The sequence below is a fragment of the Drosophila busckii genome, chromosome 3R (genome assembly GCF_011750605.1).
Source record: "Drosophila busckii strain San Diego stock center, stock number 13000-0081.31 chromosome 3R, ASM1175060v1, whole genome shotgun sequence".
NCBI lineage: Eukaryota > Metazoa > Arthropoda > Insecta > Diptera > Drosophilidae > Drosophila > Drosophila busckii.
This window is the reverse complement of record NC_046607.1, coordinates 16,916,383-16,941,110: the sequence shown is the minus strand read 5'-3', so window position 1 is coordinate 16,941,110 and position 24,728 is coordinate 16,916,383. Positions and strand designations below refer to the sequence as shown.

The following is a 24,728-nucleotide window of genomic DNA, read 5'->3' as shown; positions in this document are numbered from 1 at the left end:
TGTTGGCCAAGCAGGGCAGCCTGGCAAAGCCCAAGGCCACAAATGTAAATTGTGCTTAACGTTAAACGTTTCTATTTCCTTTTTAATTAAAACTGTCATGTTTTATTTGTCTTTTAAGCAATTGAAAATTGCACAAAGCGTAATCAAACGATGCCTATTCATATTTATTTACACAGGCAGGCGCACTAAACAAATGAGAGTGGCCCACTGTGTATGCCCGCCCCATAGAATAAAAAGCATTCAATGCAGTTATCATAGATGTTGAGCATTTATTGTTTGCAATTTGTTGGAACACTTTACATTTATAATTTATGCCCCAGAGTTGGAGCCGATAAACTACGAGACTATGCACACAAAAACAATTTGACATTTTAATTGGCTTAATTTGCACATCAACATTATACAACAGAGCTTTATCAGATAATGTTCTAATTGAGCTTTTGAGTTATCAGTAGTAGTTAGTAGTATTATAAATATCAACGTTTTATGCACACACATAAATAGAGAAATACTTGCATATGTATATATAAGTATTTAATAAATATAAAATATGTGGTAAGTAGAGTTTGGTTTTTGCTTTTTGTTTTTCTCTTGCTCACAAATTAGGCTACGAAATTAGAACATTGAATTGAGAAAAAGAGTTGAGTTGGCATTGTGGCCTACAAATACAAAGTGTCAGTTGTTGCCTGTTGCAGTTCAGCCTTAGGTTGGAGCTTAAAAGACTTTTTTAGTGGCAACAAGCAGCGAGTTGATCGCGGTCTTAGAACGAGGTCTTGCCAAAGATGAAGTTGCCAGGCGCATTAACATCCTCGGAGGCAAAGTACTCCTTCCACAAGGCGGCAAACTGCTCGCGGGTCACGTCGGTTTGGCCCTGAGCCATTTTGCTGAACGCCTCCTCGCACTCGCGCTTGTCCACGCCATAGCTGGAGCAGACCAAAGTAAACTCGGTCACATCAATGCCGCCATCATGCGAGGCGTCCTCCAAGTCAAACATAAAGTTCATGTAGGCGTTTTGCCAGTCCATCACGCTGCTGGGATCCTTGGCGTAAGCGTCCCACATGTTGCACCATTCATTCAAGCTGACCTGCAAAAACCAAGCAAAGCAGTAGATTAAAAAAGTGGTTAAATCACTTTCGCTATCTTTTTCTCTTTTTGTGCTACGCCCCGCTGCTGAAAGCCCATTCAGCGTCTAGTCTTTGTCGTGGGCGTGGCAGCTGCTCATAAAACATCATAATGGCCGCCGAGGGCAAGTTGTGGGTCATTTGTAATTTATGCCGCTGGCACGGCAGGTTCGTTGTTTTCGTTTTCTGTTCTGGCCAGGCCAGGCCAACAAAGCGAGCGGCAATTACCGCAACATCAGCAATCGACGCCTTGACCAAATTGCACTACAACTAGCGTTGCCTAAAATTTTAATGTGCCCATAAATAAGCCGAACACACTTGGACAATGAGCGCCATCAATTGCATGGCCAATTGACAGGGCACACACACCACCACCAGCAAAAACATAACAAGCTGCATATTTTTTATGTTTATTGCCAAAAATTGTAATGCCAAAAAGGCCACGCACACATCCTTGACCGTGTGTCTGGTGGTTTAATTGTTGTAGTTGTTGCTGTTGCTGGTGGCAGCCACAATAAATCTCTAAAGTTGACTTTAGCAAACTTCGTCAAAAAGCCAAAGCTGGCCCGCAGCCAAAGCATTCCGCCTAACTGTCTTACAATCTTACAAGTGCAATCAATGCGACAAAAGTGCGGTATGGCAAAAGAGTCCTCACCTCACCTGCAGTGAGGCAGTGGCAGCGGCAACCGCACATTGTGTGTGTGTCGACTGGATTATAATTTAATTTGTGCAATTGTGTTGCCAACTCCCCACTGAGTGCACAAACTCAAAAGCAGCAGCACAGGCTTTAGTTGTAGTAGTAGTTGTGGCAGTATATAGTTTGGCTTTATAATCAGCAGCGGCCTAGAAAACTAACTGAAGTCGTGGCCCGGAACTGCAACTGAATTTCTCATATAATTCACAATTCAATTTCCGCACATTGTTTGTCGACAAGGAATTTGCTTAATGCTAACCTAGCCCCCTTTTCACCACAACCCCCCCTTGAGCTACTGCTGCTGCTGCTGCTGCAGACAAGCCAAGCAACTGCCAGCTGCGCTCTACTAAAAAGTAAATTTATGAACAGTTTTCTTTTTATGCGACAGACTTTGTGTTCAAAGTGTCAGTGTGTGTGTGTGTGTTAGTGTGTAGCTGTGGCAAGGCCCACTTGGCAGTGGCTGTCACAATGGCATCGAGTGCAGTCCATGGATTTCAGCACTTTTGACAACACACTGCTCACTGCTTGACAATGAAGCCATTCAAATGGCCAGCAGCAAACCCAAAACGCAGCACTTGACATGCAGTTGCCCTTTTGGGTAACACACACACACACACACATAGAGAGACATTTGTATTTAGCTTTGCGCTTACCTGTCCATCGTTATCCTTGTCCGCCTTGGAACGCAGACCAGTCCAGATTTCCATCATTACATCGTAAGTTTCCTTGTTCTTTGGCGTATCCTTGGCCCAGCCACGCAGCGTGCACACACTCTGCGCCATAAATTGAGTTATCAGTTACGAGTTAAATCAACAGAATGCCAGCCAAACAAAACGAAACAAAAACAATAACAGAGCACAGAACACAGCGCAGAGCAGAAGCAAAACAAACAAAGGTCAAATGGTATGCTAAATCAACAGTGCGTATGAGCAAAAAAACAATTGGCATGCAACTTTTTAGTGGCATGTGGCACTTGTGCGCATCAACTGCTCGCGCTGTTAGTTTGAATTGTTGCATATTTATTGAGCAACATTGCATTCGATGCCGATGCTGCTGCGCCCCACTTACCTCGATGGCCTGCTCAAAGTCCTTAACATCAATTTCGCCGCTTTTGTTCACATCTGTTGACCATATCCATGCCCAAGCCCATGATGGTGATGATGATGTTGTTGTTGGCCAATTGGCGCGTTGCGCATTCAGCGTGAAAATTCAAAGCGAGTTTTGCATTTGGGTTTTGCCAGTTGGTTTACATTGTAGCCCCCAAAAAACAAAAAACAAAAAAAAAAAAAGAAATGGAAATAGAAAGAGACAAATGAACAAGGCATACAAGTTAAGCGGATTTCAGGGCCAGCTGGCTCAAACAGCTGGCCTATGCGGGCTCTCGTTTCCGTTGCTGACATTGCTTTTCACACCTCATGCTTTTGGCTTTTGGCCAGCGCTCAGCTCATATCATTAGCAGTTGGTAGCGACGGTCGAAATGGGCTCTTCAGAGTTTCAGTGTCAAGTAGTAGCTTGGGCTATTTTAACTGCAGCTGTTGCAGCAGCAAACAATGGCAGCCAGCCAACAATAAGCCATAACGAGAGAGAGTGTCAACTATTTACTACCTGACAATTAGTCATAATCGAACTGCAGTTAAGCTCTAAGCCAAAATTGTGTAGCACGCTTTGCAGCGCGTTTATTAAAGTTTATGCCATCACGCTGGCATTACGTATACGTAAATTTAAATTTGAATAATAAATTTTTATTGTGCATACTCACCAAAGAACACTTCGAACAGAAACACCAGCTTCTTCTTGCGGAAATCGGAGATGGACATTTTGTTTATGGCTTTAGTTTTATGCTGACTGCAAAACTGCAAAAGAAAATGCAAATGCAAATTGTGAAAACTATTGGTAACGAAAAAAAAAAAAAAACATCAGCTTGGCGCACAATAAAGATGGGCAATCAAACGCAACGACTTGAGACTTTAACCGTGGAGTGAAGTGCACACTCAATTAGGGGCCAATGTCGTTTAGAGACGGGGCGCATGGGCTATGGGCTATGGGGCGTGGCAAGCAGCTTAATCATGGCACGTGAACCGTTAAAAGGAAACTGCTGGCATGCTAAACGCATTGTTGCAGCAGCTTAGTTTATGTCAATGCTAATTCAGGCAAACGGGGCGCTTAGGGAAATAAAATAAGACTGTCTAAGGATGCACAAAAGGATACGCGCGCAATGCAACACAAATGCAAATGCGAAATGCGAACCGAGCTGCTGCTGCTGCTGCTGCTGCTGCTGCTGCTCTCTGTGTCGTCAGCCTTGCTTGCCTCATTTAACCTTCAATCAAAAGCAAACAGTCAACGAGGCCAGAGGCTGCACGCTAAATTACGGCAAAATATATGAGCGGTATGTGTGTGCGTGTGTGCGTATATCCTGGCAGTCCATGACACTCATCACTTTGCCACATATAGCGCTGGTTATTGGCTGTCAGGCTAAACAGCTACTGCGCTCGTATGTGTCTCTGTCTCTGTCTGTGTCTGTGTGTGCTTTGTGCTTTACGAGCCAAGCAACATGCCATTAAATTGCCAGCCAGAGAATCTGTGAACCTGAATGGAGGCTATGAATGCGGCCGTGGGCCTTATTCACCAACTGTTTACCTCGCATCTATGGCCAACTGGGGCCTGCTAAGCAGCTGGCGCAGTTGTTTTATTTATCATCTCATTGCATTTCGTCGCAGAGCGCGTCAAAGGCAAAGCATAATTCGTGAACAAGGAAATTGCAGCGAGCGCATCTCAAGTGGAAAGCGAAGACGGCAATGCAGCTTGGCTGGCAGCTCAACTGCCGATGGCCTAGACAAAATGAAATGCCAGCGAAATTTTTGTTATGCTGGCCAAACAATTTCTCATCACTCTAATGCGATTTACCTGCTAAACATATTTTTAAAGCAAACTGCAGCAGCAGTAGCAGCAGCTGAAATAAACGCAGTTGCAAGTATTTTTATTAGCTTACTAATATTAACACACACACACACACACACTCAAGTCAAGCTGTTGAAGTAGTTTTGATTACCTTCACAGCTGTTATTGCAAAACTTTATGCCGCAGTTAAGCCAACGAACTGAAGAACGGCAAGTTTTATGTTTTATGACCTTTATTGCATGGAAATATAAATTAATTTACTGCGCTTATGCTTAATGCACCTGCACTATAATTTAATTTGAAAATTTATAATGAGATTTGCACAATTTTTTGACTGCCCGTATAAATAAATGTTATTGCACATGTAGAGTGACAACTAATGGAATTCAATTTAGCGTTTTTTTATTTTATTTCATTGACTGCAATTGGCATGTCGCCTGCATATCCTGTAAGCCACTGGCATTGACTTTCATTTGCATGCGCCAAGAGCTGGTAATTGGAAATGAAATTTTAAATCGCTTAATAGTCAGCGCAGCGCAGCGCATTTTCTACATATTCATGAAATTAATAATTAAGTATGCATGCGAATTGAATTGAGTTTTTTGTGCATTAAATGCGCATATTACGCATACGCCATGCCATCCGTTCTGACAGAGGATAATAGCTGCCTGCCTGGCTATATCCGCTTCATCTGGCTTACATTATGAGCGCTTACGGTTTCGCTGTCAACTTGTGCATTAATTACCCCATCAACATATCGATGGCCAATGCGACATTGCACAAAAGCCACAAAATGGCTTTGGGCCAGCAACAAGACCACATTAGGCCTCAGCGCAAGGCCAGTGCGTTAATTAGAGACATTTAGCGAGCGCGCTATGTTTAATAAATGAACATGACTGTGAACATTTATTTGTAATTTTTTATGTGCCGCCACATTAATGATTATATATCGGCCCATGTTATAAACTCAATATTAGCTCATTAGAAATTTTATTGCAATTTTATGCAGGAAATAAAATTTATAAGCGCGCGCACACACATAAAAATATCCAATATAAGCGGAAATGAATTTTGATTTATTTTGGGTGTAACCCACTTTCGCAGCTTCATTTATTTAAATAATAAAATCTGCAATTCTTTTTCGCAAGCTGCACCTTAAGCTCTCTTGCGCTCTAGATTGCACTTGCTACTTGCTGCTTGCTACGTCTGTGGCATACTTTACAATGGGTCGCTAATTACTTTTGCGTTGCCGCAAATTTGCGCAGCCAATTTAAAATAATAGACAACGAACGCGACTGCCTTTTTATCTGTTGATGCAGCGCGTCCGTCGCTCTAGAGCGAGCGCAGCGTAGTGGAGGCAAACGTCTCGTCTCGTCTGTTGTGCATTGTGTTGTGGCACGGCCTGTAGTAATTTTATGTAATTTGCATTAATTTACATTTAATTTAGACGGCGACTCTTAGGCCTGCGGCGCATATAGAGCAACTGTCAGCTGCCGGACTTTGCCCACGCTATGGCAGGACAGTTGAAGGATTCTTGAGCCCGCAACGTTTGCGTTTTCAGTTAGTTTTTGTTTTTCAAGTAACTTGCTTGTGAAAACTTTCGGCCAGTTTTGAATGAATTCATTACAAAAGCAGCAGCGCTTCTCGCACTTGTTACATTTATCATCATCATAATAATGATGTGGCTAAGAGCCCGTGGGCCTCCAAAAGCGGGCAGATTGAGCAGCGAGTTCCTTTTGAAACTGTCAGCCCACTTAGGAACTGGAACTGAAACTGAAACTATAACTGGGTCTGGGCCGAGGTTTCAGCTTTGCTCTGTTGTTTTTGGGTTACTTTTACGTGCAGCGCCCACCTGCAACCCTCGCAGCCCGCAGTCCGCACCCCTCAGCACTTGTGTTTGTTTTGTTTCGCTTGTGCTTTCTTACAAGAACTTGTGCTCGTTACTTTTGGCTGTTACTTTTGCTTTTGTCGGGGGTTTTCAAATGTATGTTTTGAAAATTGCAGCATTACTTTACAAACGGAAACTCTTAGCACACACACACACAGATACACACATAGAAACACACGCACTCGCTTACAAAGTAACTGTAACGACAGCACTACAAATGTTATTGTTTCACTTTACCGTTGGTTGGTTAGTTCTGACTCTGACTCTGACTGTGTTTAGTGTCGATGTCTGACTTTGACTCTGACTCTGACTATCGCCTGTGTGTTCGGCAGCACGATTCGCAGTTTTGTGATGCTCGCTCGTGTCGAGCCACGGCTTTTATATAGGCACCCAAGCAGCCAACCAACAGCAATGGCGTCGCAGTCGCAGTCGACGCCAGCGTTGACAGCGTAGCAGACCGAGCAACAGCGAGCAGTCGTCGTCGTCGCTTTGGGTGCTTTTTGTCATCGCACAGTTTATCTTATCGCCGTGTGTGTGTGTCTGTTGCGCTGTCTGCGTCAGCGTCGCTGCTGACGCTGCGCTGCACTTGTCGTTACTCAAGTGCATCTGTGTGTGTGTGTGTGTGTGAGCTACCACGTGCTGCGTTACAGGACAGCATGCGGCATTTTTGGTGTCTGCATGCTTTTTGGAGATTTAACACTTGCAAAAAATATTAAATGAATTATTTATTAGTTTATTTAAATTACAAATTTAGAGCTTGTCACTAGAACAATACGTAATAAATGTTTAAGCACACATAAGCTGTACTGCATTAGCTATCTTATCAAAAGAAAGTGTTTTCAAAGATAAACAACAAACGGCGAACTACATATCGTATTATTTAATAAAAGATGTTTAAGATTAAACAGAGATAGAAATAAACTAAAAATAATTGGCGCATGTTTACACAATTTAAAGCAATATATAATTGTATTTTTATAGTACTGTAAGTAAAACTTTTGAAATAAAGACACTAAAAATGAATCTTGTGTTTATTTGCTCTTTTTGGCTGCAATTATATTCATTTAAACAAAATGCATTTGGGCAATTAAAATTGGGAGATTGACGCACATTCTCTACGCTTGATTAATTATTCTTTCGCCTTGCTCACAGTTTATTCAAATTCTGCTTATATAATGCAATCGCTCCAAAAGTATGCAACGCTTTTTGCTCAATTTGTATCAAGCGTCAACAACTGAAATCAATACGAAAATATCTGTGTGTTTCACCATTTTGCTTTTTAATTTGTATTCAGAGTCAACAACTGAAATCAATATGAAAATATTTGTTTGTTTATTTGGTCATTTTGCTTAGTGTACTCGTATGAGAGCGCCCACTCTCGAAAAAACTGGTACAACAAATCAAAATGTGCAATTGTTCTGGACAATTTTTAAAGCACAACCTTGACACAAACACAGACACACACACACAGACAAACAAAAGCACATATACGTAGGCTAGTGAAGCATATTTTGGCTTTGCACACATTGCCAACGTGTGGCATAATTACGGCAGTGGCGCACTCGCATTCGATCCAAGCTTGGACCACCAACCGGCCGAAAAACATTTAAGCAGAATAATTTCATGCCTGTCTTTCTTGCTTTTAATTATAAGAACAAACCGCGCAGACACACACACATAGACATACACATAGAAGCGGCTGCTGTGTTCTCTGGTAATTGTCAAGTTTTGCTGAAATGTCGCTGCCAATTTATCAGCATGAAAAAGTGGCAAAAGCGGACTTGGCTCCTGCTGAGCTGTCACAGCTTGAAGCGGACAGAAACAATGCACAGTGGCCAATGCATATGATTGTGTTCCAAATTTCAAAACGTTTCAACCAACAAGGCTAATGGCTGCTGCTGTTGCTGCTGCTGCTGCGGATGAGCGTTTTACCAATGTTTCGTCTGCTTTCATTTTGTTTCTAAGTGCACACACATGAGTGGGTGGGTGGGGCGTATGAGTGGGCGTGTGGCCGTTTGTGCAACCAACTGTGCGTGTTGGAGTAGACAAATGTTTAAATTTTGTGGGCGCTTTTACCTGTTTGCATCTCAAGTGGGCCTATGAGAGGCTCTGGCTGGGAAACGGATGTCGACATTGACACAGTTTCTGATTAACATGAGCAAACTCGGGCCAAATGTTAAATGGCTGCAAGCGTTACACACGCTGCGCTTCTGCTTCGGTTGCTGCTTTCACTTTGCGTTTATGCTTTTTTACGACAACGTTTAGCTGTCTACCTCTTGCATGTTGTTCTTGTGCTTATTGCCTGCCCACTAAGCATGCCAAAAAAAAGGAAAAGAAAACCCCGAAAAAATGGCAGCTGTGCCACACACAGACTCCAAGGTATACAAAAGCAAGCAAGCAGAGTGGGCAGGCAAACAACTGAATGAAAAGCACACATGAGAGCTAAACACGGCAGGCTGCGGCTACCACTCGCATATATTTGTGGCTGCCACGTTGCATGCGGCGGCGGCCTTTCGTGCAACAAAACCTGCGCCTGCTTAGCAGTGGCAACTTGATTAGACCAACATGAAATTAAGCAATTTTGCTGTATTGTTTAGCGTAGCACACGGCAACAGCAGCAACAATGCGATAACAAAAGAAACTGCAGAACGTATAAAGCGTCTTAACTAAAAAATAAAATAAATTTGCGCTCAATTGGGCACAAATCTTATTTGAGCAGCATGCCTTGCATATTCTGGTTTGCTGTTGCTGCTGTGCTTCACTCATTACGTATACGCTGCGTATAAAAATGCAGGCCGCATGCGAAAAGAACAACGGCAAGCATTTTATTTTCACGTACTTAAATTTGTCCGCTTTGCTCTGCGTGCTGTACGCTTGAGCTGTGGCATCAGCTGCAGGTGCCACAGCAGCAGCAGCGTTGGTTGGCACGCTTCACATTCTCTCACCGCACTGCATCCTTGGCTGGGTTTTGGGCTGGGCTGGCGTGCAATTAAATCAGCTGTCCCTAAAAGTATGCGAGCTCGTCATGCATTTTTGAGTTGGGCGTGAGCAGTGGGCGGTGCTGCTCTCACTATGTTTGTGTAATTTACTGTTACTTTTTTGCTAGCGCACTTCAGCTGCCATTAAGTTATAAGCAAGCCACACACACATACTAATTTGCATAAATGAAATAAGTGCAAGCTTTACTTTATATATAATTCTGTTATGTTTTTAATTTTATTTTAATTTTTGTAATTTAAAGCGTATCTTGTAGCACATGCTGCTGCTGCTGCTGCCGCTTGCGCTTTTAGTTTGTCTTTGTTATTGCATCACGTGAGAAATTACACATGTCCTGTGGCTCTGGCTCTGCTTTCAACATGCGAGCACTGCCAGCTGCAGCTGCAGCCGAGTGACTTTTTGTTTAGCTTGTAGATTTATGCTGCGCCACAAAATTGATGAGACGAGATTTGTGCTAGTCGCTAGTCCGCTGTGCTTTCAAGCCAAGTATCAAACGCTTATGTAATTAAATTCATGTTCCAACTGCGCAATGCGGAGGCCATTGCAAATTATAGAATTAGACAACGAGCAAGCCCACACACACACACAAACACAAACATTGGCGCTTGCATAACATTTTGGCACAACAAACGAATTTCTAATTTGTAGCCAAACAAATGCGCCCAACTGACCTTCAAAAGGCCGAAAACATTCAGTTGGCTGCGCCATGCAAATAAGCGCTAAGCCAAACTGATCGCAGTTACTCTTTAGCCCACTGTACTTTGTACTCAATAACGCATTAGGCTTTTTATATAACAAATTTTAATTTGTCAAACTTTTTGCTTACTATATTTGGATGCAGCTGTAATTAGAGTATCTAATAGCCTTGCCAAACGTTTTGTTTGCCACAGCGATTTACATGCAACACATATGCAAAATAAATATTAGACTAGCGGACGGCATCATAACAATTATTGCATTGCCGGCCCCAATTTGGCACAGACAGAGCCTTAGGCCAACGCTTGGTTATTATAGAGCTAGGCGGGTGCTTGTTATGGTTGCGGAAGCCGAAAAATTTCATTGATTTTGGCAACGACAACGGAAGCCATGAAAAAGGGCAACATCAGCATGTCGGCTCGGCAATGGCCCAAATGAGTATAGAGCTATGGCTATAACTATGCCTATGACTACGACTATGACTATATCTATGTCAGGTCAGACAGCCCCAGTATGCCACCGCCCAGACACTTGGCTTTGGCAATTTATCTATTTGGGCCTGAGGTCTAGGCGAAGGTTATACGACATGTATACAAATTTGCTTAGAGAAAATACAAGAAGAAACAAAACAAAGCCGCGCAGACCCGCAGCCGCAATTGTATCTCAAAGATAACGCGTGCCACACTGCGGCACAAACTATTTTCTATTTGCGAAACTGTTAAGCTGATAAGCGTTGTCGACAAGTGCTTGCCAAAAGTTTAAAAATAAAGCCAAAAGCTTATCAATTAAAGACGTCAGTCAGTCGTCGGCTGCTGTCGTCATCAATTGCCGCCAAGGTAAGCAACAAAAGCAAATGTGAGATTTGTCATTCAAGCTGAAATTATATTATTTTTAATTTAGCAGAGGGCAAGCTCACAAGCATTTACATAATGCATTTAAAATGCCAGCGCTTAGGCAATTCTCAAGCAATTCGTAATTATGCAAAATCAAGCTCAAGTGTGTGCCGGGGTACTAAGATCAAAGATAAAACTACGCTGAGTGACGCAGACTGCAACGCGCTTATCACAAGTTGCGAATGGCAATTCGCGAATGTCTGCAGTGCGACAAGCTGACATAATTTAAACAATTAACGCTTTGTTTGTTAGCCAGCAAGCGCAAGTTCAAACGAGTTCAATTTGCAACAAAAAGGAAACAAAGGTGCAACAGACACAGCTTGATGTTGCAGCCAAAACTGCTGCAATTCAGTTTACGTTAATTGCCATTAATAAAAAGGCGGCTTGGGTGGGCTGGCAACTGGTTCAGCTCACCAACTGATATGTTTGGCTGGCTGGCTGGCTGGCTCAGCTTTGCTTCCCAGGCATATTGCATATTAATTTTCACCAACTCAAATCGAAATGCAAAACATAGCCTTGAAATACCAATATCTAACTCATTTCATGTAACTAATTTGTAAGTTTAGTTGTAACTAAACACGAACTACCAATGCAGAAGATATGCAAACAGCAACAGCCAAAAAATAAATAAACAACAAGCAAACAGCAAAGCAAACGAATAGTGAATGCACTTTAAACTTAAATTAAAGTGCAGCAGTAAGTTCAAGCTTAAATTATAATTATTTGTATTAAAGTGTATATAGCAGTCGTTCATTGTCGCTTAACTGGCAGCCAATCTGAATTGCATCGACTTGCAAATTTTGTGCAAACATTTTTTTCTAAGCGCAACAAAATATTTCGCGCCGGTTTGCGTTTGCACGCGGTGCAAGTGGCATGCAACGTTAGCTACCAATGCCACTGCCACGACAACAACAACAACAACAGCAAGTCAAACAAAAACAAACGCTGCAAACTCTGGCAGATACAGGAAATACAACAGCAGCAGCAGCAGAAGCAGCGATATTAATTCGTGAGCAGCGACAGCAGCAACAACAACAACAGCTGGCTACAACTTGCAGCACTTTCGTTTTCATATGAGGCAGAGAGTTGGTTGCTTGGAAAGCGACAGCCGCTTTAGCCAGTTGGTAATGTAATGCGCGCATCATGAGATTGCTGCTGTTGTTGCTGTTGTTGCAACATGCAAATGCTGCTTGTTGGTTGCTGTTGGCGCGTCTCACTTCCCAATGTCGATCAGCTGTGACGACGACGCATACAGCAAGTGAAGCTGTCGACGCCCGTTTCGCTGTTTAACCGATTTGTCAGGTTTTCGAACTCTCAGCTCAGCTCCGCTCAGCTTGCATCCGTTGCATTTGCAGCTGATTGGCAGACGACCAACCACATGTTGCTATGATGCAATTGCAATTGAATAACAGGCGCATCGCTGTGAGTGAAATTGCAGCCCAATGTGTGTGTGGTGTGCGCCACTGTCTGTTGCACTCAAGGTCTCGACACTCGATTTCTCTAGCCAGGCAGCCAGTCAGACTAAGGCTAACGCCAACGCCAACGCCAAAGATTTACGTGCTCAGTTTGTCGGGCTTGACTAATTTGGTGGTAGCTGTAGATGAAGATGGAACTGAATCTGCAGCTAAGTGACCCGCAACGCTTCCGTTGATTGTCGCCGCACGTTGTGTGCGTAAACATTTCTTCTATTAAATTTCGACAATTTATTTTCCGTTGTGTGCGTTGTGTTTTTGTTTTTGTTTTTGCAACGCTGAGAAAGTTCACATCAGTCGAGTCTTAGCCAGTTGGTATTAGCCTTAACTGGCAACTTTGACTTTCCAACAAAAAATTTACGCTGATTGTGCAAGCGATTTTCTGATTTTGATTAACGTTCGTCATAGCCCAGGCAAAGAGCAAAGGCAACGGCGCAACAAACAAACACAAACAAACAAGCAGACAAACAAGCGAACATCAACAACTTGCCGCACAGCTCAAGAGGCGCCTTGCAGCTGCTGTAAATGTTGCTGCCACAACAGCGACGACAACGCCCACAATAACAAATTGACAGGCCTAAGAGGCGCTGAGCCACAGCGTAGTTGGCTTAAATGATCAATTGGCTGCGTAAACAGAGCGATGTTGTCTTCATTGTTGCTGTTGCAACTTCCCCATTGCCCAAAGGCAGGCAGCCTGCTGTTACAGCTGTTGTTGTGACTGCAACAACAAGCTGAATGACTTATGAGTTTGTGCATCAACACGGAATTCAACGGCAGCGACTGCGGCAGTGGCTGCGGCTGCGGGTCCGGGTGTCAGTCCAAGCAGTTGCAGTGCCTCAAGAGTCAGCTGCTGCTGCTGCTGCTGCTGTAATGAAAACGAAAGTAACAACAGCAACAAAGCATTAGCGGCCGCAACATAGACTCTTAATACACTCACTTACTTACTCAGCAGCATTCACTCACTCACCGTGAACACTGCAGTGGACAGCTTGTGGGCAGAGCAATCATTCACACTGCAATGCGTTTAATATTTATGCCCATGTACTTAGGTTAATCGCAGGCAGGCAGCAGCAGCAGCAGCGAACTTTAATAAATATCACTTGTCGCAGGTCCGCAATTTACGAGCCTTGTAATGAACTTTAAGTTATGCGCTTAATTGCAAACTGTTTGGCATTTCAAGAATGTGCACTGCTTAGCTAATGCATAAGCCAGCCAGCCAGCTGGACAGACAATGATACTACGTATACGTAATTTGGAACTGAAGAGCAGCATTAAGCTTACACGTGTACACGTCTATCAACAGTATTAAGTTATTTATATAGTTCGACTACTTAGCAAGCGCATTAAGTATTTATATAGTTCGACTACTTATTTGTTAATAGCAAGCAATTGCACAATTGCAATTGCAATGAAAATTGTGCATCCGCAGATTTCCGGTCACGACTCGCTCTAACTAAGTACAGCGATTACAGCACTGTTTAATTTAATTAAAACATTAAAAATATATCTAGCTGCTATTATTCATATAGACAGACAGACAGCCAGCAGCAAGTGTTAACTGTCGACTTCTAACAAATGGCCAAGAGCTGCTTAAAAGCTCTACATAAATCACTTGAGACGCGCTTAAATTTATATTTGTTAGTTTGTATTTTTGCAGTTTTATTTGCTGGTGAATGATTAAACGCTGTTGTAGCGTGCCTAATTCACGCTTTTGTTTTTTAATCTTTTTATGCATATTTTTCTGTCTTTATTTCAATGCAAAGCAAAGCGTCTCAGCGTCGGCGTCAGAGACTTTAGTTGCTCTTTTGCCCGCTTTGCGTTTGTCTTTTCACTTTCGTTGGCAGCGCTTTGTTATTATTATTGCTGCTGCTGCTGCTGTCTATGTTGCTGTTGTTGTTGTAAGAGTGCGCGCGGCATGCAACACAATCCAAAAGCCAAATGTCGACGCTGGCAGCGCAGCATCGCTGTAACCGAAACGGTAAATGTTTGCTGGCAAACCTGAGCAGCGCACAGTTGCATTTTGGCGCTCGTCAGCGTCGCTAACGATTCGCATGAGTTCGCTCCAACTGCTCCAAACACAAACTCAAACTTCAAACGCGGCGGCCCAAACGCGCGCTCTCATTGTAAGCCAAAAATAAAACCGTAAAAAGCTAAAAGAAACGTAAGCGCTTCAGCTCGCGGGCCACCCAGCAGCAGCAGCAGCAGCTATTGTTATATAACGCGATAACTTTGGCTTTGGCTTTGACTTCTGCTTCAGCTTCTGCGCACAATTTGCGAGACGTTGACGACGCCCCAGCCAGCGTCAGCTCAGTTGGCTAATTAATGCGCAGAGCGCGCGCGCGTGCGAGCGAGCGAGAAAAGAAAAGCTCGTAAATTATAATATTTGAGGCATAAAGGGTTATTAAAGAAGTCAGAGAGTGAGACTTTAAGTTGGTAGCTGATTTGGCTGCAAGCGTGAAAGTGAAAACCAACAGCAAACAGCAACAGCAACCAGCAACAGTTGCTGCCAGCAACAGCATCAGAATAGTTGCGTCTCTGACTTTGGGTCAGTCATGCGCGCAATGCGCCGCTAAAAGCAAGAGATGAAGCCAAGTCTGCTGCTGTTGCTGTTGCTGTTGCTGCAGAGCGCAGCGACCTTTGAGACAGGTAAGTGCAAGTGGAAAGGCCTGCAGCTGCAACAGCAATTGTAACTACTACTGCCCCCCACCCACACAGATTGCGGCTGTCGACCGGGCAGAAGAAGTGCGCGTATTATAGCGGGCGCCAGCACACATGAGGGTCAATTTCCGTGGCAGGCTTCGTTGGAGTTGCTGCATCCCTCGCTGGGCTTTCTGGGGCATTGGTGTGGCGCCGTGCTCATACATCAATATTGGATACTATCAGCCGCACATTGTGTGCACAAGTGAGTGGCACTTCAACTCGATCAGCTCAACTCAATTTAATTTGTTTTTGCTCGCTCTGTGTTCAGTGATCTCTTTAACCTGCCCATACCACCGCTGTGGACTGTAGTGCTGGGCGAGCATGATAGGAATGTAGAGTCGGGTCATGAGCAGCGCATACCGGTGGAGAAAATAGTGTTGCACCATCAGTATCACAATTTTCGACACGATGTGGTGCTCATGAAGCTTTCGAAGCCTGCGGATCTTTCACGCTCATCACACATACGCCGCATATGTCTGCCGTTTATGCTTAAGGAGCAGCCGCCCACGCCTGATGCCGCCGCCGCTGCAGATGTGCTCAGTCAGCAGCTGGAGCTGGACGATCTGCCCGAGAAGATTGACAACTTTCTGCGCAACGTGCAGAGCAGACGACGCTATCGCAATGTGACTGCGCCCAGCTCCATCAACATGTCCATGCGTGAGCTCATGAATATGAAAATACTGCAGCGTCTGCGTCAGGCTTATGCACAGCGCTCGCCGCGCAGCTTGAAGCGCACGCGCAGACGCAATGATAAGCTCATGAAACTGCGGCCAGAGCTGGACGCGGAGCAGAGCTTGCAGCAGTCGCCGTTCATAGACTGCGTAGCCACGGGTTGGGGCAAGGCCAACATAAGCGGTGATTTGTCCAGTCAGCTGCTGAAGACGCAAGTGCCGCTGCATCAGAATCGCCGCTGCAAGGACGCCTACGGCAGCTTTGTCAACATACACGGCGGACATCTGTGCGCTGGCCAGCTGAACGGCGAGGGCGGCACCTGCGTCGGCGACTCGGGTGGTCCGCTGCAGTGTCGTCTATCCCAAGATGGTCCTTGGATTTTGGCGGGCGTCACTTCGTTTGGCTCTGGCTGTGCTTTGGAAAACTTTCCGGATGTCTATTTGCGCATCTCGTATTATTTGAATTGGATTGAAGACACCATCGCCTCACATTGAGCAGTTTTTTATTTGTGCTTTATTCGTCGACAAATCAAGACAAACTCAGCTGTGCAGCATTAGCATTACCGTTAAACCTTAATTTAAACCTTAACTTTGTTATTTATACACAATTGTTACATAAGCTTAAGCTTAGTTTGTTTGTTTTGTATCCCTAAGTTGTTTCCATTGAGCAGAATACGATCTACACCAAAAATGAATCTCTCATGCTTAGCTTAGTGCTTTAATATCACAGTGTGCTGGGTCGCCACCCAGCTTAATTTGAGGTAATGTTCCAAAAAAACGTTGCAAACTACGTTCCAATCCAATCACACCAAACTCTTTTTTTGGTGCGCTGCAAGCAGCTGCTGTTCCTCCGGCAGCGTTGGCTCCGCTTTATGCAGCGCAGCGACCAAGCTAAGTCCAGCCAATACATTCGCTGTGGGCTTCTCGCTGGCCAGCTCTGTTTTGCTTTTACCACCTGGCGGCGACCAGAAGCAGAGCAGCAAAGCAGCGCTCAGCTGATAAAGACCGCCCAGCAGCATAAGCAGCGCCAGCGCCGACTGCAGCAGTGGAAAGCCCGTCTTCAAGCCACGCGAGAGCCACTGCAAGCTCAGCGGCAAGTTGTCAATGGTCAGATCCACCCAAAGCAGCGGCAGCACTAGATTCTCAAACGGCTCCATCAAGCGATTGAACTTGATGTTGCCCACCACCTGATTGGCCTGCAGACGCATGTGCACATGCAGCGGCACGCCCAGTTGCTAAAAGCAAAGACATACATAAGTAAACATAAAAGTGTGGCAAGAACTTGAGACTTACTGGCTGCAGCATGAAAGTCGAAGTATGGCGCGATATATTCGGACTCAGACCCTCGAAGGGCTGCAGCAAGCTGGGATCAGCATGCATAAAATGCGGATATGTTATGGCCAAGGGCATGTCTAAACAGTATAAAGCAAACATAAGGTTAAACAACAAATGGTTGAACGCTGCGTATACTTACTATAATAGCAGGGTGAAACATTGCCCACGCCTTTCTTCAGGCACTGATTGTTCTTGCAGAAGCAGCTGGTGTTATCATTATGCAGCTCGCTGTCAAAGATGTGCGGCTCCATAACAAACTCAAACGCATCCAAGCCCTTGAAGTCCAGCGTGCGATTGAACTTCATGGGCAGACGACGACAAAAGGTGCGTCGATATATATAAAACGTATCCTGCGCGTTCATGTCGCGTGGAAACAGCGTCGCATCGTGACTGCCCCAAATGCGATTGCACATTGTGCCGCTACAATAAATGTTTATATTAATTAATTGATTTTTTGATTTTGTTTGCAGCTTACTTGGTAGACGCATCGTATTCCCAGCGACTGAAGCCTTGCTCGCCATTAATGCTGTTGATGGAGTAGCCGCGTGGCGTGCCCGCCTGCCTATTGCCCTGCGCATCCTTCGGCTCTGGCAAGTTCATGTTAAACACATTAGTTTCATTGCCCTCGCGAAACAGCTGCAAGCAAAAACTGTTAGCTTATTAAAATAGTTGAGTGAATTGGCTGGCTTGCCTTATCCATAATGCCGAAGCTGGAGAAATCGATTAGGCTGGGCACAAACTTGGAGGCCAAGTGCACCAGATGATCCTCATAGCCCCACATGTACTCATGCACGCTGACCTCCAGCATGGGCTGCGCATTCAGTCGCTTGGTCAGCGCACTCAGCCCCAAGGCAGCGAACATGGACAGCTGGGCGGCTTGCGTACTTACGCCCATGTACGGTATGTTGGGCGCGCGTATGCGATCGACCTTCGGGTCACCCACCGAACGCTCCGGCACGAACTCGTAGATGCGTCTTGGTGTGTAGCTGATGGTGTTGTTGGCCTCGTTCAAGGTGACGTTGTTGTTGGTAAGCACCTCGCGGTAGACGTAGGGACCCACCTCGGTGATTTTCATTTTGGCATCGGTGCCATCTATAAATGCATCCACATTGGTGTAGTTGAACATGTAGACCATGATAAAGACCTCCAGCGGCGGATGCAGCCACAGCTTATAGAGCAGCGTGCCAGGCGTCAAGCTAATTTGCTGTAGATATAACAATATTAGCATTTTATTTGTTTTGAAGTTGAAGTTCGCTTACCCATTCCACTATCAGCTTGACTGGATCGGTTAGTAATATGACGGCACCAAAGAAGAGCAGCGTCATGCCCAGCGCAGCGCAACGCAGCAGCTCTGCAATAAATAAAATGTAAGCACATGCTGCATGCATAAATTGCAAGTGATTTGTTGTTAAACGGCAGCAACATTTTGTTGCAAGCAGTCGAAGTTCAACTAGTTTGCTAAACTACTGACAACTTGTGTGATTGGATCGCGTGCGCCTGCCAAGCGCATTGACCTTCGGCGCTGCTCGCTGCTACTGCTGACCTACCTCAATGGCAGGAGCAGGAAACCGCAAACAGAAAAAATCAAGAAAACAAACACACTTGTGTCGATGACAGCGCTAAAATAAAATATATGGCTACGTCGAGTCGAGAGAGAGTTCAATAAACGTTCTTCGACTTTACGATCGATGGAAAGGGAAGCTGAAACTATCGTTGGTTGCACTCATCGTCTGGGAATACCCAGAGGGAAACTTTTGCGGCAACCTTGCTACCATTTAGCTCATAGGCTGCTGTGTCTGTCTCCGTATCGCGTCATTAAATGAGATTTTTATCAAGCGGCACCTATGAAAACTAGTTTTGACACACTAAGCTAAGCGGCAGGCAAGAAGCTCACCTTCCGCAAGACAGTTATCATTGAGTGCGTTAAACCTACCGGTTATAAGCTAAACGCTCGATTACAAGCTAATCAACACGTAGCTCCAGCTTCAGCGCCAGCTCTCTGAGCTATACAAGAACTCGAACTCGAACTCAAAGTGACACTCCAACGCGAAAGCGAACGCGACCGCCTCGTCGAACGATTTGTTATTTGGCAAGATCATGGTCGTGCATTGCCCAACCCTAACGCAAATTGTCATCAAACAAAATAAATAAATAAAAGTATTAGCCATATTCATTTTTTCAGCGAATTCATTTAGGTAATCCCACCAGCAAAGTGACACCAAACCGCAACCTAAGTACTTGACAATTGGATAGCGTGTATAATAAAATAGCACAATGTGCACAGAACGGATCATTGAACCGCTTAACAAGCCCCTAAGTCAAAATCAAGCGGAACAATAACAACATTAACTCATTAACAAACATCAATTTTTGTCTTTCGTAGTAAAAATTTGCTACGCCGCCAGCGCAAATAAGTACAAGACCTTTAAATCGAAAGCAAAGCAAACTGATATTAAGAGCAAAAAAAAAAAAGAAGCAAATAAAGAACACCGGAACTAAAGTAAATTGCGCATCCACACGAAGAGCTTAACACATTTTTGAAATTCCTATTGGCAATACTTCTGCAGCTTTGAAGAAATTAATTAATAATAATAAAGGCAAGGTTGACTGCGCAAAAAATGTGAGAAAGGAATCACGCTAGATTAGCAGAGCAAATATTTATTAAATACTAATTTAACTGTCAATAAAGCAACGTTGAAGAAAATAATATCTATATTTTAAATAGTGGATAACTGTGGTTCAACTGAGCTTTGCTCTATTAAACATCTGTTTACTTAGTTATGGTTAAAATACTAAATGAAAACATTTACTTCAGATTGAGCCATGCTAATTAAAACCAAACTTTACTATATTGAGTTCAGTTAACACAACTCTATTTTATTCTATTTAACTAATATGAGCTTTATAACTGAGTGAGTAGTCTGATTATTTTCAATATCATAACAATTTTCGAATTGCAGTTTGTTTATTTATTTCTGTTTCATTCATTTAATGCTTGCTACTGTAAATCTCTATGCGTTTGTATATATTACATTAAGCAATTAAATAATAGAGGCCAAGTTAAGTGCAAGTTTGTTGTGGAGCATGCGCATTGTTTTAAAAGTTCCAGCTGAAAATTCCCATAACTTTAACTTTCCATACTATGCTTTATTTAAATAAAAGCAACGAATACAAGATAGTAAGTGAAGCTTTTGTTTTTTTTTTTATCGTATGACTTTGTATATCCTTGAGTCTGACAATGTGTTGGCTGATTTCGTTGACTCAGTTTCAGTTTCAGTTTCATAGTTCATAGACCGTTCGATAGCTTTGAGTTGTCGCTATAAAGCAGCTGCCATAAATTAAGCATCAAACAAAGCGCCAAATTATTCTGCTGCAACGAATCTCACACATATAAAAAAAAAAAGAAAAAATGACCAAACAACAGATCCAACGAACGCAAGAGCAAGAGACAAAGTTAGACGACAGCCAGTTAGTGGTAAATTATGCAATTGCATTGCCAAAGTAGTGATCGCGTTCCAAAAGACCCGTCCACAAAAACAAAAACCCAAACCAAAAAACCAAAATAAACACACAAAAAACATGAATGAGCGACGCTTGTCGCTTTGACAGCTGATACGGCTGAATCAAAAATTTTGAGCTCTGAACCCGTTTGTTGGCCACAGCCACAGCCGCTCTAACCTACTGAGATTGAGGCTGAGAGATCGCGATCGAGAGTGAACCTCGCCTGCAACATATGTAAAGGTATTCATGACAGCAGCTTGAAGTTCAAGTTCACTGCACAATTCGTAAGCAACGTATGTGCAACAGTTTAAGCGCCTGACCCAGTGAAGTCAAGAATATACATATATATAGTTATTGTTTTTATTTTAACAACAATGTATAATTTCAGCACCTTCAATAGTTTTGTCTGTTGCAATTACGCTTGTATGTGTGACTTCCGTCAAATGACAATAAATTAAGTAAATATACTAGCATGCTAGTCAGCTAGGGGGTCGGCTAGATTTAGCTGTTAACTGCTGCTACAAGCTGTTAAGCTGTTTGCTGGAATATGTATCTACAAGATACGCTCACGTAGCATTAGAAGTTGAAGTCGCGTCGTGTTTGCCTCTGGTTTGCCTGTGTTTGGCTAATGATTAATCTTTGCATTGTTGCTATTTGCTAGAATTATCATCATCGCCAAAAACAAAAAAAACCCAAACAACAAACAGTAAAAACCCTTAAATAGTCGCACACGCTAAACAACTGCAATTAGACGCCTGCCAATAAGGAAAAGCAAATACAACTTCCCCCCAGTTTTTTTGAATCCGCCCGGCCGATTGGCTTTGAAACTGATCGCCTTTTGTTTATAATTTTTTTTTTTTCGTAGCTATTTTTTAGTATTTGCATTGTGTCTCTAATACACACACATTAAGTTGTGTACTATTTCTATTTTCTATGAATGACGATTTTCGTCTAAGCTAAAGAATTTAGCAAATATTTCCTCTAGCCAAACAGCATGACGAATACTTTGTTGAGAGAAAAGCAAAAGTTATAATAATAATTTGTTGCCTATGTGGGTCAAATCGGACGCATCTTTAAGGTTACAAGCGCGCGCTTTTGCCTTCAATTTGATGGCTTCGAGGCTTCAATGGTAAACTGTTAGTACGTGACATTACAGCTCGGTACGGTACGGAGCGGCTCGGCATAAAATTTATGCAAGTTTAATTGGGGGCGAGAGATCTGTTAATACACGTACTTTGGAATTAGTTTACATTCAATGACTTGGCGAATCGATCTAATGATATGACAGCAATTACGAACGGATTATAACAAGTGCACTTAATAAACAAATCCAATTGGACAGGCATTTAAAACAATAACAATTTATATAGAATTTTAATATTCTATTTTTTTTTTTTTTTTTGCATAAAAATGTATACAAAGTTAAGCACTTGCTAATTGCTCTCTAAATGGCATTTATAGTTCAAATTGCAAGTACAGAATATTTTGAAACGTGCAGCGTTTGCAGTTGCGAAAATCTCGACGCGCACATTTCAAAACTTTTGCGCGTTTTCGACATTCTACACGAAATCCTGCTTTATAGCACCAATTGCAGCAGCAGCAGCCACCGAATCAAGCAACCAGTTTAGCAAGCAATGTTTAATATCTGCTCAAAAATATATGCGAGAGGGGTTCCCTTTACTTTGGGTATTATCTGTGTTTTATGGCGTTTTGAATTTTCGGCTTAATTAAATGTAAGTTGACGGCTTTACTCACTTGTATTGCGCTGAGTTTTATTGGTGAACAGTTTCATTTTTTGTGTTTGTGTGTGTGTGTGTGTGTACTTTAAGTTATTTTTATTTTTATTATGATTATTGTTAGCTTAGATTTATGAACTTTTCGCAACTACTGCTATTAGCAGTTGTTAAGTGGCTAAAATCAATTGATTAAACAGCTCTCGGGTTAATGTTTATTTATGACAGGGCAGTAGCAGCAGCAGCAGCAATTGCAAGTGCAGGACTAAGCGAACTTGTAGTATCATTAATTTGCATTAGCATTAGCTTTAGATTAACATATTTATGCACTTGTTCTAACAACGTTTTGATTGATTTTTCCGTTTTGGCTTTCGCTTAATTGATATATGGGCTCGATTACGTTCGAGTTATTTAGGATTTAATTGAAATTCTATTTTTGTTGCACTTATGTAGTTGATGTTGTGTTGTGTTGTTGTTGTGCGCTGCGGTTGAATCGACTGACACGCACTTCCTATTCTCACGATATTTGACAAGTTAATGCGCTGATCTGAACAGCACTGGAGACCTTTATATGGACTCTTGCGCCGGGCTGCTCAGCTCCGACTGAGACGTAGACGTAGCGGGTCGAGTCGTAGATCGTACAGCTGGGCAACCGAGCATCTAGCGGCACACAAAGCTCAAAAATCTTTACACGAACCGGTCCACTTTCAAGCCTCTGCTAGAGCGTGCGCAACGGCGACGCAAGCAGCGACGTCAACGTTCCCTGGGTGTCAACAGCAACAGCAAACCACAACAACTACAACTATATTTAGTACACAGCGGCAGGTACTTTCAATAGCTTCCATAAGTATTTGCGACCCAACCCCAACACCAACCCGCCCGCCCGCATAGAATGGATGAGCTGCTGCTGCTGCCTCTGTCTGGGGGTTACTAAAGTTCGCTAATAAAACAATTACTAACGATTGCTGCTGCTGCTGCTGTTGTGGCTAACGCCATTTTAAAGTTCACATGAGCGTTTCTAGGAGATTGTGCTGCTGGCTACTTTTGTAATTTTTTGTGTTTTACATTTAATAGCACAAATGACTCTATTTAATCTTTAATAAGCACGCACACGTGCCCAGGAGCTTTTGAATAAATGCATGAGTAGCAATCACAATTAGAGCCAATTTCTGAACGCCCCTTGCCCCACGCCATCCCAATGGTTATTTGCTGATAATAACTATTTAGCAGCAATGCGGATAGTAATAATCTAGCCGATCGATTTATAACTAGATCGCTGGTCAACTCGCTTGTGTCACGTGTCACAGAGACCGCCGGGAACTGCGACAGGAAGCTCTAAGCGATTAACAGTACAGACTAACTGCTGGCTGACTGACGTAAGCAGCTGCTGCTCCATAATGTGACCCAGAGCAGAGCTGCCGAGAGCTGCTGGATTCTATATTAAGATCGCATGTATCTACGTACTTTTTTTTCGCTTAGCTAGCTTAATTATAATAGCCGCAATTTGTTAATTTTATGGCCAACATCTTTTGTTCTCATACACATTGTCTGACGGACATTTAGTACCGAATTTTAAGTCGAGCGCACACGCGCTCATTAAACTAACGCCCAAGCGTTCTGTCTCCCTCGGCCTTTTGGATGAGACGCCGCCGCCAGCGCCACCGCCACCGTCTGCTTAACTGGCAGTTGCCATGCTGTAATTTGCTAAATGTTGTTGTTTATAACAAGTCACACCATAATTATGGCAGATTTAAACATATAGCAAATGCCTAACTGCCTTTTAACGGCGCTGGAAAGTTTTCGTTTTGATTTACTTTGTGCAGCTTCAAAAGCTTTTGGGCTCGTGTCAAGGATGTGGCAAAAAGCTTTCCTATATCTCTAGCTGTATCTGTATCTGTGTATGCTCGTTCAATTAGAGGCGTGACCTTAGCTTTGACGCGTGCAAAGTGTTGCAAACATAAACTTTGGCCTCTGTGCAACTGGAAAATTGTTTAAGTACACGTTGTGTAAACAAATGAGTCAGCCAGCTCAGCTTGTTTAAATTTCTAGCCAATACCCTGTGATTAGCCATTAGTTAATCGAGTGTACTCAGACTCAGCCAGGAAGACTTTTAAATATATAGTTTGAGC

At 43.2% G+C, this 24,728-nt stretch overlaps 3 protein-coding genes across 4 annotated transcripts; 1 reads left to right on the top strand and 2 right to left on the bottom strand.

Annotated features, from left to right (window-relative positions):
• Window positions 1-244: 244 nt before the first annotated feature.
• On the bottom strand, window positions 245-6,944 carry LOC108604741 (calexcitin-2). Of its 2 annotated transcripts, XM_017994324.1 has the most exons (5): window positions 6,839-6,944; window positions 3,575-3,668; window positions 2,884-2,936; window positions 2,469-2,588; window positions 761-1,084 (listed from the first exon to the last, which is right to left on the bottom strand). In XM_017994324.1, the coding sequence occupies exons 2-5, from the start codon at window positions 3,630-3,632 to the stop codon at window positions 761-763; spliced, it is 555 nt and encodes a 184-aa protein (XP_017849813.1). In that variant the 5' UTR covers window positions 3,633-3,668; window positions 6,839-6,944. The 2 variants fall into 2 exon arrangements, with proteins under 2 accessions (XP_017849814.1, XP_017849813.1); XM_017994325.1 differs by lacking the exon at window positions 6,839-6,944 and having other exon boundaries at window positions 245-1,084; window positions 3,575-3,632.
• An 8,046-nt stretch (window positions 6,945-14,990) lies between these two features.
• LOC108604144 lies at window positions 14,991-16,800 on the top strand. Its single transcript, XM_017993453.1, has 3 exons — window positions 14,991-15,305; window positions 15,375-15,561; window positions 15,628-16,800. The coding sequence occupies exons 1-3, from the start codon at window positions 15,242-15,244 to the stop codon at window positions 16,523-16,525; spliced, it is 1,149 nt and encodes a 382-aa protein (XP_017848942.1). The 5' UTR covers window positions 14,991-15,241; the 3' UTR covers window positions 16,526-16,800.
• Window positions 16,517-23,154, bottom strand: LOC108604143 (scavenger receptor class B member 1). The gene is made up of 7 exons (XM_017993452.2): window positions 22,622-23,154; window positions 18,625-18,716; window positions 18,057-18,569; window positions 17,841-18,001; window positions 17,505-17,785; window positions 17,324-17,442; window positions 16,517-17,265 (listed from the first exon to the last, which is right to left on the bottom strand). The coding sequence occupies exons 1-7, from the start codon at window positions 22,656-22,658 to the stop codon at window positions 16,834-16,836; spliced, it is 1,635 nt and encodes a 544-aa protein (XP_017848941.1). The 5' UTR covers window positions 22,659-23,154; the 3' UTR covers window positions 16,517-16,833.
• Window positions 23,155-24,728: the final 1,574 nt, after the last annotated feature.

Bases quoted from the DNA above. Each gene is read 5' to 3' on its own strand.
- LOC108604741 (XM_017994324.1), bottom strand. From the start codon at position 3,632: ATGTCCATCTCCGATTTCCGCAAGAAGAAGCTGGTGTTTCTGTTCGAA. The intron at 2,589-2,883 runs GTAAGTGGGGCG...TTTATGGCGCAG, and splicing joins ACTTTGAGCAGGCCATCGAG to AGTGTGTGCACGCTGCGTGG. The intron at 1,085-2,468 runs GTAAGCGCAAAG...TGGTTTTTGCAG, and splicing joins ACAAGGATAACGATGGACAG to GTCAGCTTGAATGAATGGTG.
- LOC108604144 (XM_017993453.1), top strand. From the start codon at position 15,242: ATGAAGCCAAGTCTGCTGCTGTTGCTGTTGCTGTTGCTGCAGAGCGCA. The intron at 15,306-15,374 runs GTAAGTGCAAGT...CCACCCACACAG, and splicing joins CGCAGCGACCTTTGAGACAG to ATTGCGGCTGTCGACCGGGC. The intron at 15,562-15,627 runs GTGAGTGGCACT...CTCTGTGTTCAG, and splicing joins GCCGCACATTGTGTGCACAA to TGATCTCTTTAACCTGCCCA.
- LOC108604143 (XM_017993452.2), bottom strand. From the start codon at position 22,658: ATGAAACTGTTCACCAATAAAACTCAGCGCAATACAA. The intron at 18,570-18,624 runs GTAAGCGAACTT...TTATATCTACAG, and splicing joins TCAAGCTGATAGTGGAATGG to CAAATTAGCTTGACGCCTGG. The intron at 17,266-17,323 runs GTAAGTCTCAAG...CTTTGCTTTTAG, and splicing joins CGACTTTCATGCTGCAGCCA to CAACTGGGCGTGCCGCTGCA.